Below are 12,624 nucleotides of genomic sequence, written 5' to 3'. Positions count from 1 at the left end.
GGCCACGGACCTTAAAGGAGACTTTATAAAACGTTAATTAGTGGGCACGGTGGGGAAAACGGGGGAGGCAGGGAGGGGAGGAACACAGAACTGAAGTACTCTTAGAAAATGAAAGCAAGGCGCAAAATATAGCACAAGGTGGCCGGCGCCACAGCAGGCATTTTGGCAGGGGGGGGGAACGTAACTACGTACATTTACTCAAGTCCAAATGTTGAGGTACTTGTACTTTCCTTGAGTCTTTTCTTTTTATGCCACTTTCTACTTCTACTCCGCTACATTTCAGAGAGAAATATTGTTCTTTTTACTCCACTACATTCATCTGTTCCAGCTTTAGTTACTAGTTACTTTAGTTACTCCACTACATTCATCTGTCACAGCTTTAGTTACTAGTTACTTTAGTTACTCCACTACATTCATCTGTTACAGCTTTAGTTACTTTAGTTACTAGTTACTTTAGTTACTCCTCTACATTCATCTGTCACAGCTTTAGTTACTAGTTACTTTAGTTACTAGTTACTTTAGTTACTCCACTACATTCATCTGTCACAGCTTTAGTTACTTTAGTTACTAGTTACTTTAGTTACTCCACTACATTCATCTGTCACAGCTTTAGTTACTAGTTACTTTAGTTATTCCACTACATTCATCTGTCACAGCTTTAGTTACTTTAGTTACTAGTTACTTTAGTTACTCCACTACATTCATCTGTTACAGCTTTAGTTACTAGTTACTTTAGTTACTCCACTACATTCATCTGTTCCAGCTTTAGTTACTAGTTACTTTAGTTACTCCGCTACATTCATCTGTTACAGCTTTAGTTACTAGTTACTTTAGTTACTCCGCTACATTCATCTGTTACAGCTTTAGTTACTAGTTACTTTAGTTACTCCGCTACATTCATCTGTCACAGCTTTAGTTACTAGTTACTTTAGTTACTCCGCTACATTCATCTGTCACAGCTTTAGTTACTAGTTACTCCTCTACATTCATCTGTTACAGCTTTAGTTACTAGTTACTTTAGTTACTCCGCTACATTCATCTGTCACAGCTTTAGTTACTAGTTACTCCACTACATTCATCTGTTACAGCTTTAGTTACTAGTTACTTTAGTTACTCCACTACATTCATCTGTTACAGCTTTAGTTACTAGTTACTTTACACGTTTACATTAGGAAACTAGCCGACAACATAACGGCTACAAGTCCAGCTGAAATCATTAGAACATTAAACGTACAACTTAAGGAAAATTTTTCAATGCAGGACTTTTGGTAACACTTTACTTCAAGGTATCAACATAAACATGACTTGACACTGTCATAACTATGATTCACAAGGTTGATGACAGTGTCATGAACGTGTCATCAACGTTATGAACAAGTCATGAACGTTCATGACTTCTGTCATTAAGTGTCATTCGGTTTTTGTCACGACAAGTTGACATTGTTTGGGATGTCTTTGTCATGACAAGTTGACATTACATTTCTTTGGAGTGTCCTTATTAAGACAACGTGACATTAAACAGGATGACATTATGTCAAGTTGTCATGACAAATACATCCTCTGGTAATGTCAAGTTGTCTTAATAAGGACACTCCAAAGAAATTGAATGTCAAGTTGTCACGACCAAGACAACTTCTGGTAATGTCAAGTTGTCATAATCAAGACAACCCAATGTCAACTTGTCATGACAAAAACCCAATGACACTTAATGACAGAAGTCATAAACGTTTAGGACTTGTTCATAACGTTTAGGACTTGTTCTTAACGTTCATGACGCGTTCATGACAGTGTCATGTCACGATTATGTCGATACCTTCAAGTAAAGTGATACCGGACTTTTACTTGTAACAGAGTCATTTTACAGTCTGGTATTAGTACTTTTACTGCAGTAATAGGATCTGAATACTTCTTCTACCGCTGGATTTTGGCACCGCTGGTTGCCAGATCTGTCGGGGCTGAAAAGGTGCCGGGACGTAACTTGAAGATGCTGCAGCTGTCCTTGGAAAGCCGCGTAACTGCCGGCAAACACTTTTGCAAATGAACTGCAGCGGCTGATGTGACTGATTAGAAGAACTGTGAAGAGCGTGAGCGCTGATGAGAGGAATCAGCTGCTTCCTACTCCTCGGGTTCAATGACACTCCAGATCTTTAAAAAACTGCCTGAACTTCACAGTGAGGTTTCTAAAAAAAAAACTAAAAAAAACAAGCGCTCCCAAACGTAAACTTTTGGGAGATGTGTGATTTCTTTCCTACGGAGCATCACACAGCTGAGAGTAAATCTGTCAGTAAAGCTGATTGATGGTTTCCCACTTATATTCAAATTTACTGTAAGAGAGAGAGAGTGTGTGTGTGTGTGTGTGTGTGTGTGTGTGTGTGTGTGTGTGTGTGTGTGTGTGTGTGTGTGACTTTGTACTTCTATCTCTGTGAGAACCAATTTGACTTTAATGCCTACACGATTTCAGCCCGATTTTGACCCGACAGACACGTCGCAGACAAACGTTCAGAGTCCGATTATGAGGGTCGGGACCGACAAACGTGTGTCTTTACCTCTTGTACTGTGACATCATCAAAGATCGGCGATCTAAAGTGTTGGACGCTTCACGACCACGACGCAGAAAGTCTAGCATGTCAGATTACTTTTGCCTTTTCCGCCTAGTGGGACATGTTCTACGACGTGTTCCTTGACAATGACCAATAGGAAGAGAGAGCACTTTCTGGCGCACATATGTTAACGTGGCGGAAAAAGGAGAGCCGCTAATGCTGCTGTCTGGTGGAGGGAAGGTACACGCAGTGCCCATATATGCTTTGTTCACGGCAGGGACCGCCCCGCTTCCCGACTGCCCGCTGACGAGCAAAGAAAGCAGGCTCCTACAACCACGATGGTTACATGTGGGGCTCCCGGATTTCACAGACCATAATGGCGGGCTTGTTCAGAATACGATCTCTTACTTTACGAAAATAGTGAAAAGTAAGAAATAGTAAGAAATAGTGTTTCTGAAAACATTTTAAAGCGAGAAATAGGCCGCGCAGTGGCTGAAAATTAGAGGCTGCTGCTTCACCAAAGCGTCGACCTATGAACTTGCGCGCTATCTGTGGTGTGATAAATTGGCTCAATAGCGCCCCGTACACATTTTCAAAGAAGCAGCCTCTGCAGTGAGTTAAACCTATGCGTATGAAATTTGGTAGGCATCTGTATCATGTCCAGACTTACAAAAAAAAGCCTCTTGGACCCATACCCTAATTGCAACAGGAACGCGGCCATTTTGAATGTACTTTGCATTTTTGGAACCGTTTTGACCATTTGCAGGCGTTGTACTTTCATTTGAGGGAATAAGTTATTTATGTTCTGTTGATGGAGTTATCAGTTAGCTGACGGATCATCTCAGCAGTGTGTGTGTGTGTGTGTGTGTGTGTGTGTGTGTGTGTGTGTCTCACATGTGGTCTGCTGGCTGGTCATGGGGTCGCTGGCCTCCTCTCCGTATAAGGCGTAAACCGTCACTGTGTACTCTGTGGCCGGAGTCAATCCCTCTAGCTCCACCTCGTTCACAGAGTCCTCCACCTTCACCTGAACACACACACACACAAAATCAGACTTTATTTATATAGCATTTGTCCCCCCCACACACACATATACACACATAACACAATATCCCCCCCAGCCCCATTCACCCACCCACCCCTCAATCAACAAAACTGAGCTGAACCGAGCTCAGGAAACACTATCATAAGCGAGGGAACACCAAAGGCAATACACTTGAAACCAAAACACACACACACACACACACACACACACACACACGGAGGTATGTGCCTTTAGCAGGAGGAGGATGCAGTGTCTTTCTCTCTCCACAGTCTTATCTTGTCTCTCCTCCATCTGTCCATTTATCTATCACACCATTTAACCCTCCATCGATCCACAGTCCTGTCCAGACAGGCAGAGAAGCAAGCTGTGATTACATAAGATGATTTCTGAATGTGGCTGGGCTCTTTTCCTCTTGCTTTTAGCAGGTGGGACCTCAAAACTACATTCGGGCTGCAACTAACAATTACTTTCTGGATGAATGGATCAGTTGTTTGGTCTATCAAGTGTCAGAAAATGGTGAAAAATGTCAATGTATAATTAAGTATGACGCCATCGACAGGCGATCAACTTTAACAGACCGTTACCTTGAATAAATGACAGATTTCTCTGGGTTGGAATATTTGGGATAATGTGAGTACACAACTCAACATTTATAACATAGATCGTATCGTTTTTAGACATTTTAATGTGGAAAAATGACATACTGTTGACTGTTGAAGTTCTCTCTGTTTCTCATTTTTTTTAATGCAGATGTAAGAAGGATTTCTAACTGGTCAGCGTCTAATGCCAGATCAGAGCTTGGTTCTGGATGATTAACTCCACTATAACACAGCTGCTAACCCACAATGGCCACAAACCCAGAACTTTAGCATCTTTCACCTTCTGCCAAACACAAAACGGATGTTAAAAAAAAAAAATAAATCTGGCAGAATGGAGGCACTGACAAATGTTTGTCCATCTGCTCTTCTTGTCTGCTCCATCCATGAATAAACTGGGTTCCTTTTGGAGCCCGAGATATTAGATGTCCTGCCAAATTTTAAGAGTCATACTTCCTAACTGATGCAGAATTTTAGACAGCTAGGGATCTGGGTACTGACTCAAAAAAAGACATGAAGCCGTCCATGTTCCAGAGTTGCTCTGTCGCCGATAGATAAATAGATAGATGGATAGATAGATAGATGGAAAGATGGATGGATAGATAGATGCATAGATAGATAGATAGATAGATAGATGGATAGATAGATAGACAGATGGATGGATGGATAGATAGATGCATAGATAGATAGATAGATAGATAGATAGATAGATAGATAGACAGATGGATAGATGGATAGATGGATAGATGGACAGATGGACAGATGGATAGATGGATAGATAGATAGATAGATAGATAGATAGATAGATAGATAGATAGATGGAGAGATGGATAGACAGATGGATAGACAGATGGACAGATAGATGGATAGATAGATAGATGGATAGATGGATAGATGGACAGATGGACAGATAGATAGATGGATAGATAGATGGATAGACAGATGGACGGATAGATAGATAGATAGATAGATAGATAGATAGATAGATAGATAGATAGATAGATGGATAGATAGATGGACAAATGGAGAGATGGACAGATGGATAGATGGACAGATGGACAGATGGACAGATGGATAGATAGATAGATAGATGGATAGATAGATGGATGGATGGATGGATGGATGGATGCTGTTACAGCAGCAAGTTACAAGGAAATACACACATACTCACTCACACACATACAGTTATACATTAAATGTACTTGAAATAATAAATAAGATGAAAAATAAGATAAAATAAGATAGCAAAGATAAAAATGCCAGAATAACTACTGGAAAAAAAATCTGCAGGTTCCGTTTTCATTGGAGTAGATTTTCTATTTGCCCAGTTTCGCTGTCTTGTACTGAGGATGTTTTGCAATCTAACAGATTGGCTGAGTGTTGGCTTGACCCTGGTGCTGGTGAGCCCTTATCATATGCAGAAACAAACACACAGTCAAAGGTGGCTTGCTGCCACCAAATTGAACTAAAAGGTTTGTAATAGTCTGGCTTCAGTGGAGAGTTGAAATGCCCCCAGGATGGTCTAAATACGGTTTTCAGACCGCAGACTGGAAACAGCATGACTTTAGCATCGGGGAAATCATCTTTAATATCAAGACGATTCAAGACGTTCCTGCTTGCCTGCACCTCTGTCAGTTACAGAAGTGTGGGGTTCAATTCATCTTGCGCACATAAAAACCAGGCAGGTGCACGTGAAATGAGTGCACAGAACGCTATCTGCAAACGGGGAAAACAACCTCATGAAGGAACATTTCTGCTCCGCGTGCACGGGACTGCGACAAGCTCAAGCTTCGCTACGCGCTCGCAACTGCTCAACACTCGCTAGGGCTGGGTATCGTTCATAAATGTCCGATACTGGTACCGATACCAATACCATGACTTCTATACCGGTTCCTGAACAATCACAAGCATTATTAGATCTTGGTAGAAGCATGCTGCCCGCTTATTGGCTCACTGACGCTGATTTACTCCTTAGGTATTGAGTGGTCGAATGAATCGGTCGGTGCCTAAAAAGTATTGAGTTCTGCACCCAGCCCTAAAAATCGCTCGCTCGTCAAATTGACTTTTGAGACTTTTGGAGGCGGACCATGACCTTTGATCGGCTGTTTGGTTAGTTCACCGACACGGACAGGCAGTTGCCTGAGAGAACAACCATTTTCATGGGGCCACGAAGCAAGTAAGTCTTTCAGAGATCCTATTTTAATAATGTTTGAAGGTATTGATTTTGTTGGACTGTGTGCACTATATTAATCTGTAATAGCTAGATATATTTTAGGTGCAATTGAAAGCACCATTAAGTGCCGTCGGTGTTGTTTCTCCTACAGCTCAGACTCCGGCAGTGTCTCGCAAAAGGTACGTCCCGATGTTGGAATCCTTTCCAGTGAAATACAGCCACACGGTACACCGTGTTGTAGCCAGCTACTAGCTAACGGTAGGGGAACATTACTTGCTGCCAAGTGTGACGTTAACAAGCGCCACACGCAGCGATGCTTCTGTTGCCTCCGATGTCCATTTCGGCGCACCAGAGAGCAGCGCAGGCATTTAAGTGGCACCAAAAGGAGTCACCAAACTCTGCGTTGTCATTCGGTCCGGTATATACCGGTCGTTTGTAGGTGCCAGCTGCCTGGTTTCGGTACCCAACCCTAATAACGTACCTCAGTAACAAACGACTATCGAAACTTCCACTGACACGTCAGGAGTTAAATTAGATACCGAGACCTTCATTTATGTGTACTAACTTTGTAAATTATGTGTTGGCTTGAGGACACACATTTCCTCTGTGACAGGAAGGTCATTCTGTCACACACACTTTGTTGTTGGCAGGAAAATCAGTTTTAGGGACACGGGTATTCAAAGCCAATTTTAGCCAACACACTAACATCTCCCTGTTGCTGTGTTCACATCTTTGAATGTGTGTGTTCTCTCTCTTGGGTTCTGTTCCTCCTTCTCTCCTGTTGCTCCTCTGAACTGGATGAAAGCCCTTTTCTAAGTCAAACTGGATTGGACTCTTTCTTTGGCCTAGATGAGTCTCCACATGGCCCACCAGTGGACGTCACACGAGCCAGCCAAGCCTGGGCTCGGACAGTGGTCCCTTGGAGACAGACTCCTCTCCACCACTGGAACACATCCATCCTGATTCTGAATTCCTTCCTTTATTGTTTTTATTGCTTTCTGCCTGAAGACGAACGTGACGGCAGGCGTAATGAGGTCTAATAGGATAGGAATGCAGACGACTGGCTGTGCCCTTCACATCGCTGCTTCGCTAACTTGTCCGTCTAATCTTCCTTCACTGCTCAAGCGGATCCGTTTTCCTCTGGTTGTTTTTTTTTGAGGGGGTCGTGCACCATAGAGAGGCTAAAAGGTTACTCATGCTGTTTACTATGCAGCCTTGAGAAGCTGTGGCTCAACTGTTTTTCTCTTTTATTATTTGACTTTTACACCAGAACTCAATCAATCAAACTCAATCAATCTTACCGCTCCACCGATGGCTTTTCATCTTTCACACCTATAGTTTGGTACACTTCATTGTTGGAATTTTGTCCAACGCTCCAAACATTGTAAACAAATGTCACACGGACCAAGCGGTGACTTGTTTATTGGACAGAATATCCAAGTTAAACTCGCCGACACTTAGAAATAATAGAGCAACACCAAATTGATAACGTCTTGGGTTTTCTGGTTTTGCTTTTAGTGTTTCTAATATTGGAGAAGAAGACAGACAATGAGAGCAGCTGACAGACAGCGAGGGAAGGAAAGAGATGATGGTGATGTCACACAGACGATGAGCGACGTGTGCTACGAACAGCTTATGGATCTGAATGCTATCGTCCCTTAAATCGTATACAAGTCTATAAATTGTGTGCAAGTCTGAAACTGCAGGCTGTTTTTTGGGTCGGATCGCATTCTCACCTAAAGTGAACCGAACTCTAGTTCACTTGGAAGCAAACCGAGGCTACATTTACACCGCTACGTTGTGGTTTTTAGGCAGAGTTTTGAGCCAAAATCCATCTCCGTGCACACACAAGTGTTTTTAGCTTCAGTAGAAGAACTAATCTCAGTTTAAACCAACACGCCCAAACCTCATATCTCATTCTAACATTCTGGTAGACTGGGCATAAACAGGAGGCAGCATGGAGACTCAGCCTTAAGGCTGCGTCTCATTTCTCTGTCTTACCCCTTACCCCTTCCCCTTAGTTTTGCGTGCTCACGTGAGAGTAAGTGCTGTCCCAATACTCATTTTGGTCGAGGGGTAGGGCTAAGGGGAAGGGTTAGATACCCCTTAAACACCAAGCTAGGACGCAAGCTTACTTGAAAAGCAACGGGTATCCAGATACATTGCGCAACAAGGAAAATGGCTGCCAGGTCGCCCAGAGAGACCCATAAATGTAAGTATTTTCGGCTTAAAGAATTGATTTAAAAATTACGACGGTCTTGTTTTGTGCTCTACACAGTCCTGTACATATATATTTGCAACCATACGTTTTTAAAGATCGCTAGCTTGCTATGCTAACGCCAACGCTAAAGTTAACGTTGGCGTCAGTGTCGGTGTTGCCAAAAGGTCTCCGTTTGCGGCCGTTGTGACTTCAACACAACCCCGCAGATTCCAAACCAAAACGGGTCATAAGTGTTTCCAAATGTCTCCGGTTTAGGGGCTCAGAAACACCAGAGCAGGGGGAATGAGAGGGGCAAACGCCAGAGCAGGGGGAATGAGAGGGGCAAACGCCAGAGCAGGGGGAATGAGAGGGGGAAACGCCAGAGCAGGGGGAATGAGAGGGGGAACACCAGAGCAGGGGGAATGAGAGGGGGAAACGTAGCATATTCCTTTTTAAACCAAAACGTAGCAGTGTAAATGTAGCCGAAGGCCCCCGTTTTCAAGTGGACCAGAAGCTAACGCTCCAGGGTTCAGTTTAAACGGACCAAACAGCTCAGGTGTGAAAGCGCCCTTAGTTTTTTTTCCATTTTCCTTCCATCCTCTCACCTCCGTCTCATCTCCCTCACTGAGCATTATTGAGGGTATAAAGGCTTACGTGCTCGATATAGAATGCAGGGGAAAAAATAGCACAAACAACACATGAAGGCAGACTTTTACTTTGAAGCAACTCAATTACAAATACAAAGGCGTCTAGGAAAGTCAGTTATATTAAGTAGAAGTCTGTGTGTGCTCTGACAGTTCCTATAATGCTCACCCATCAGGCCAAAGACACAAAGATACCAAGAACTAACAACCTGCAGGCAAAAGAAAGGAGAAAAGGGAAGCTAGGAGTTTGCCAGTTCAAGCTCTGCGATTAAGGCTACATTCACACTGATATGTTCTGGTTTGAAAATGGATATCTTTTGCTACGTTTACGACTCGCGTCCACACAACTCCGGCGTTTCCGAGCCTCTTAAACGGGCGTTTGGACACACTGCTGCTCCCGCTTTGGTTTGAAAACTCCGGGGTTGCTTTGTAGTGTGGACGGACACCAACAGACATTTGGAGACGAGGACGCACATCAGTCAGTTTTATCGGTTTGGTAGCTTACATCCCTTTTAGTAACAGTTCCACCGTGTCGTCGCTGCAAGCTAACAAAACCCTGTCCTTCCTTTCACCATTGTTGTTCTTTCTCCAAAGTATTTTCAACTTATACATCCATGATTGTTTTTTTAACCGCAGAGTAATGTCTGACAAGCTGCTTCCTGTTTACACCGGCACACACACACACACGCCCAGTGTGTGTGAATGGTTATTATTCGGTCTTTTCAGACGTGTTAATATAAACCTGAGTTGAGTTCTGAAACGGTGTCTAAACGCTTGTGTGGACAGAGATTGTTTGTTTGAAAACGCCCTTTAAAAATGAAAACATATAAGTGTGGATGTAGCTGTAAAAGAAACGGGAAGCCGGCGCGTCACCAAGGAGATTACGCACAGACGTACAGACTGGAACAGATGAACCTGTCATGGGGCGAGGCCCAACATGCTGCCAGGGACCCAATGCAATGGAGAGAGCTCATTGAAGCCTTACGTCCCGTAGGGGATGAAGAGGAGTAAAGTAAGTAAGTGAGTGGATGTAGCTTCAGGAGGACAGACACTCCGTCAGAGGTGGCTAAAAAAAACGCCTCAGAACTCAACCCTGTGCGATTGTCAGACCGCAAAATATAACTGGATGTTCCAGTGCTTCTGATCCCACATCCACGACGACTCTGTTCTGAGAGGCTTTCTTCGACTCAAACCCTTCTTTGCGCAATATACAAAAACATCCACATTTGTGTTGCGTAGGTGTTCAGATTGTTCGCTCCTCGAAGGACAATTGATCAAACTGTTCCAACCAGAAACACTACTGGTGCCTTAATATTGTTGCTTGCCTACAGATATTTGTAAAAACAATGAATGACCTACATGATTGATCAGCAGATACTGTTCGTTTGTCCAAGACAGTAAAAAAACGATATTATCTTACCTCCTTCTCGTCTGCGGGGTCTCCCTCCGTCAGCGGGGCGTACAGGATCATGTACCCAGAAGCCCCGGCGGCGATCTTCCAGCGGACCCTCATGGTGCTGTGAGTGATATCAAACAACTCCAGGTCGTTGACCATCGGCAGGGCCACTGCGGGACACAAACACAGCACACAAAGAGCAAATGTAAGAGTTGACGCGTAAGGTTGATATTAAAAGGGATGGTTCGGAGTCATTGCACCCCAGGGTCCTTTGCACCGTGACCACGAGCCAAACGCCCCCCCCCCTCCCAGAAGCTTTTTCCCCTTGGTCTAACATTGGTCGAGTTAGTGCTACCAGCCGAATGGCTTAGTGCAGGCATTAATGGATCCACGTTTGCATCTTGGGAATTACCCCACTAATAATGCCCGGAATGGTACCAAACTTCTACAGTAGTACAAATAGGTTCTGTACTCATAAAACGAGGCATTGGAAAGTTTGTCAGTAAGTGCTGTATGTGCTTAAGAATGGCTTAGTGCAGGCGCTACATTCGGCTGACAGCGCCAACTCGACCAATGTTAGACCAAGAGACAAAAGCTTCCGTTTGGCTCGAGGTCACGGTGCAAAGGACCCTAGGGTGAAATTACTCCGAACCACCCCTTTAAAATATGTATTAACTGATTATACAGGGTTTTCCCTGCCACTGTAAGGTTTAGGCGCAGCACCCGAGCCGCTTTGGGCAGCACCTATAAGCCAACGACTAAAAGACTTTTCTCAGATCTACTGACTGTAGATGGACTTCTTTAGCAAGTTCCGTCTTTGATTCTCTGCTCCAGCTTTTCAGACACAGATATGGTGATAATAACGGTCCAAAGTGATGTGAAAAGGAGACACAAAGGTACCACAAAGAGACACAAACTGACCACAGAGACCCAAAACAACCCCAAAGAAAACAATAATGACCACATTACACACATAAAGCACCACACCCCACAATCTATCAATATTTGTTAGGACGTTAGGTGCATCGGAGGGGGCAAAAACTCTATTTAATAGTAGGCACCGTTTCAGTACCAGACCACCAAGCACTTAAGATCCACAGTATACTTCCAAAGTACATCGTTGCAGTGCGCCCACACGCACAGATGCTTTGACTTACCAGAACTACGTAAACAGCCATGCTATTGCATTTCATTTTCAGAGTCAACATAGCTCTTTACCAGCACTTACAGTTCTTCTTCTGACACACAACATGAGACCAGTACGCGTCACTAGGTCAGTCTCACGGGCACTCATTCCAGTTCCCCCCCATACAAAAACAACTACGGTCAGAAATCCTTTTTCTACATTTACACTAAAATCTGGAATGACATTCCCCGTCACATTCGGACGCTATCGTCCATCACATATTTCAAAAAAGTCACATAAGCCGTTTCTTCTTGATAGTCATACTTGCACGCGCCGATTGTTCATGTATTGTTTTTAGTCTTGTTTTTCCGTGTTTAATGTTTTATTTGTTTGCATCTGTTTAGTCAATAATAATGTCCCGTATAAATGTGCCGGAAATTGTGTTCACTGTTCTTTGTTGCTGCAGAACAGGAACCTGCTGTGAACCCGTTTTTGAACTCAGTCAGGCCCGTTTATTGTAACTTAATTGTTGCTCTTAAATTTTCCTGTATAATAAATGAAAAGAATGAATGAATCAAGAGCGTAACTTTGGCTTCAACATTGTGTGCGTGTGTGTGTTTTTGCACTGGCCGTTTTTTTTATCATGGGGGGGTGTTTTAACCCCCACATCCCCCCTGTAAATTAGGCCTACGTAGCCCATCATCTGGCTTTTAATAGCTTAGTTTTCCAAGCACTAAAAATGTAAGTATAAAAGGCTTTAGGCTTTTATTGTAGGCCCAGTATATGCAACTTCATTTTATAAAATATGTAGTGGGGGGGGGGTCCCTGCTTCATCTCTCAGTTAAGGATCCTTGGCACATAAGATGTTGAAGACCCCTGGTCTTAGAAAGACAGTCCAGCTCCAACA

General features: G+C 43.4%; 1 protein-coding gene across 7 annotated transcripts in view; it reads right to left on the bottom strand.

The window, feature by feature from the left end:
- Nucleotides 1–12,624, bottom strand: part of LOC144537385 (collagen alpha-1(XIV) chain-like) — a 223,784-nt gene that overhangs the window by 120,237 nt on the left and 90,923 nt on the right. For all 7 annotated transcript variants that reach the window (XM_078281063.1, XM_078281065.1, XM_078281064.1 and 4 more), the window contains 2 exons: nucleotides 10,616–10,761; nucleotides 3,435–3,564 (listed from right to left, as the gene is read on the bottom strand). In XM_078281063.1, the coding sequence (XP_078137189.1) occupies nucleotides 3,435–3,564; nucleotides 10,616–10,761 (276 nt within the window). The remainder of the gene's footprint in view (nucleotides 1–3,434; nucleotides 3,565–10,615; nucleotides 10,762–12,624) is intronic.

The sequence above is a fragment of the Sander vitreus genome, chromosome 22 (assembly GCF_031162955.1).
Source record: "Sander vitreus isolate 19-12246 chromosome 22, sanVit1, whole genome shotgun sequence".
Classification (NCBI taxonomy): Eukaryota; Metazoa; Chordata; class Actinopteri; order Perciformes; family Percidae; genus Sander; species Sander vitreus.
The sequence above is the reverse complement of the archived record's forward strand: the minus strand, read 5'-3'. Positions and strand labels throughout refer to the sequence as shown.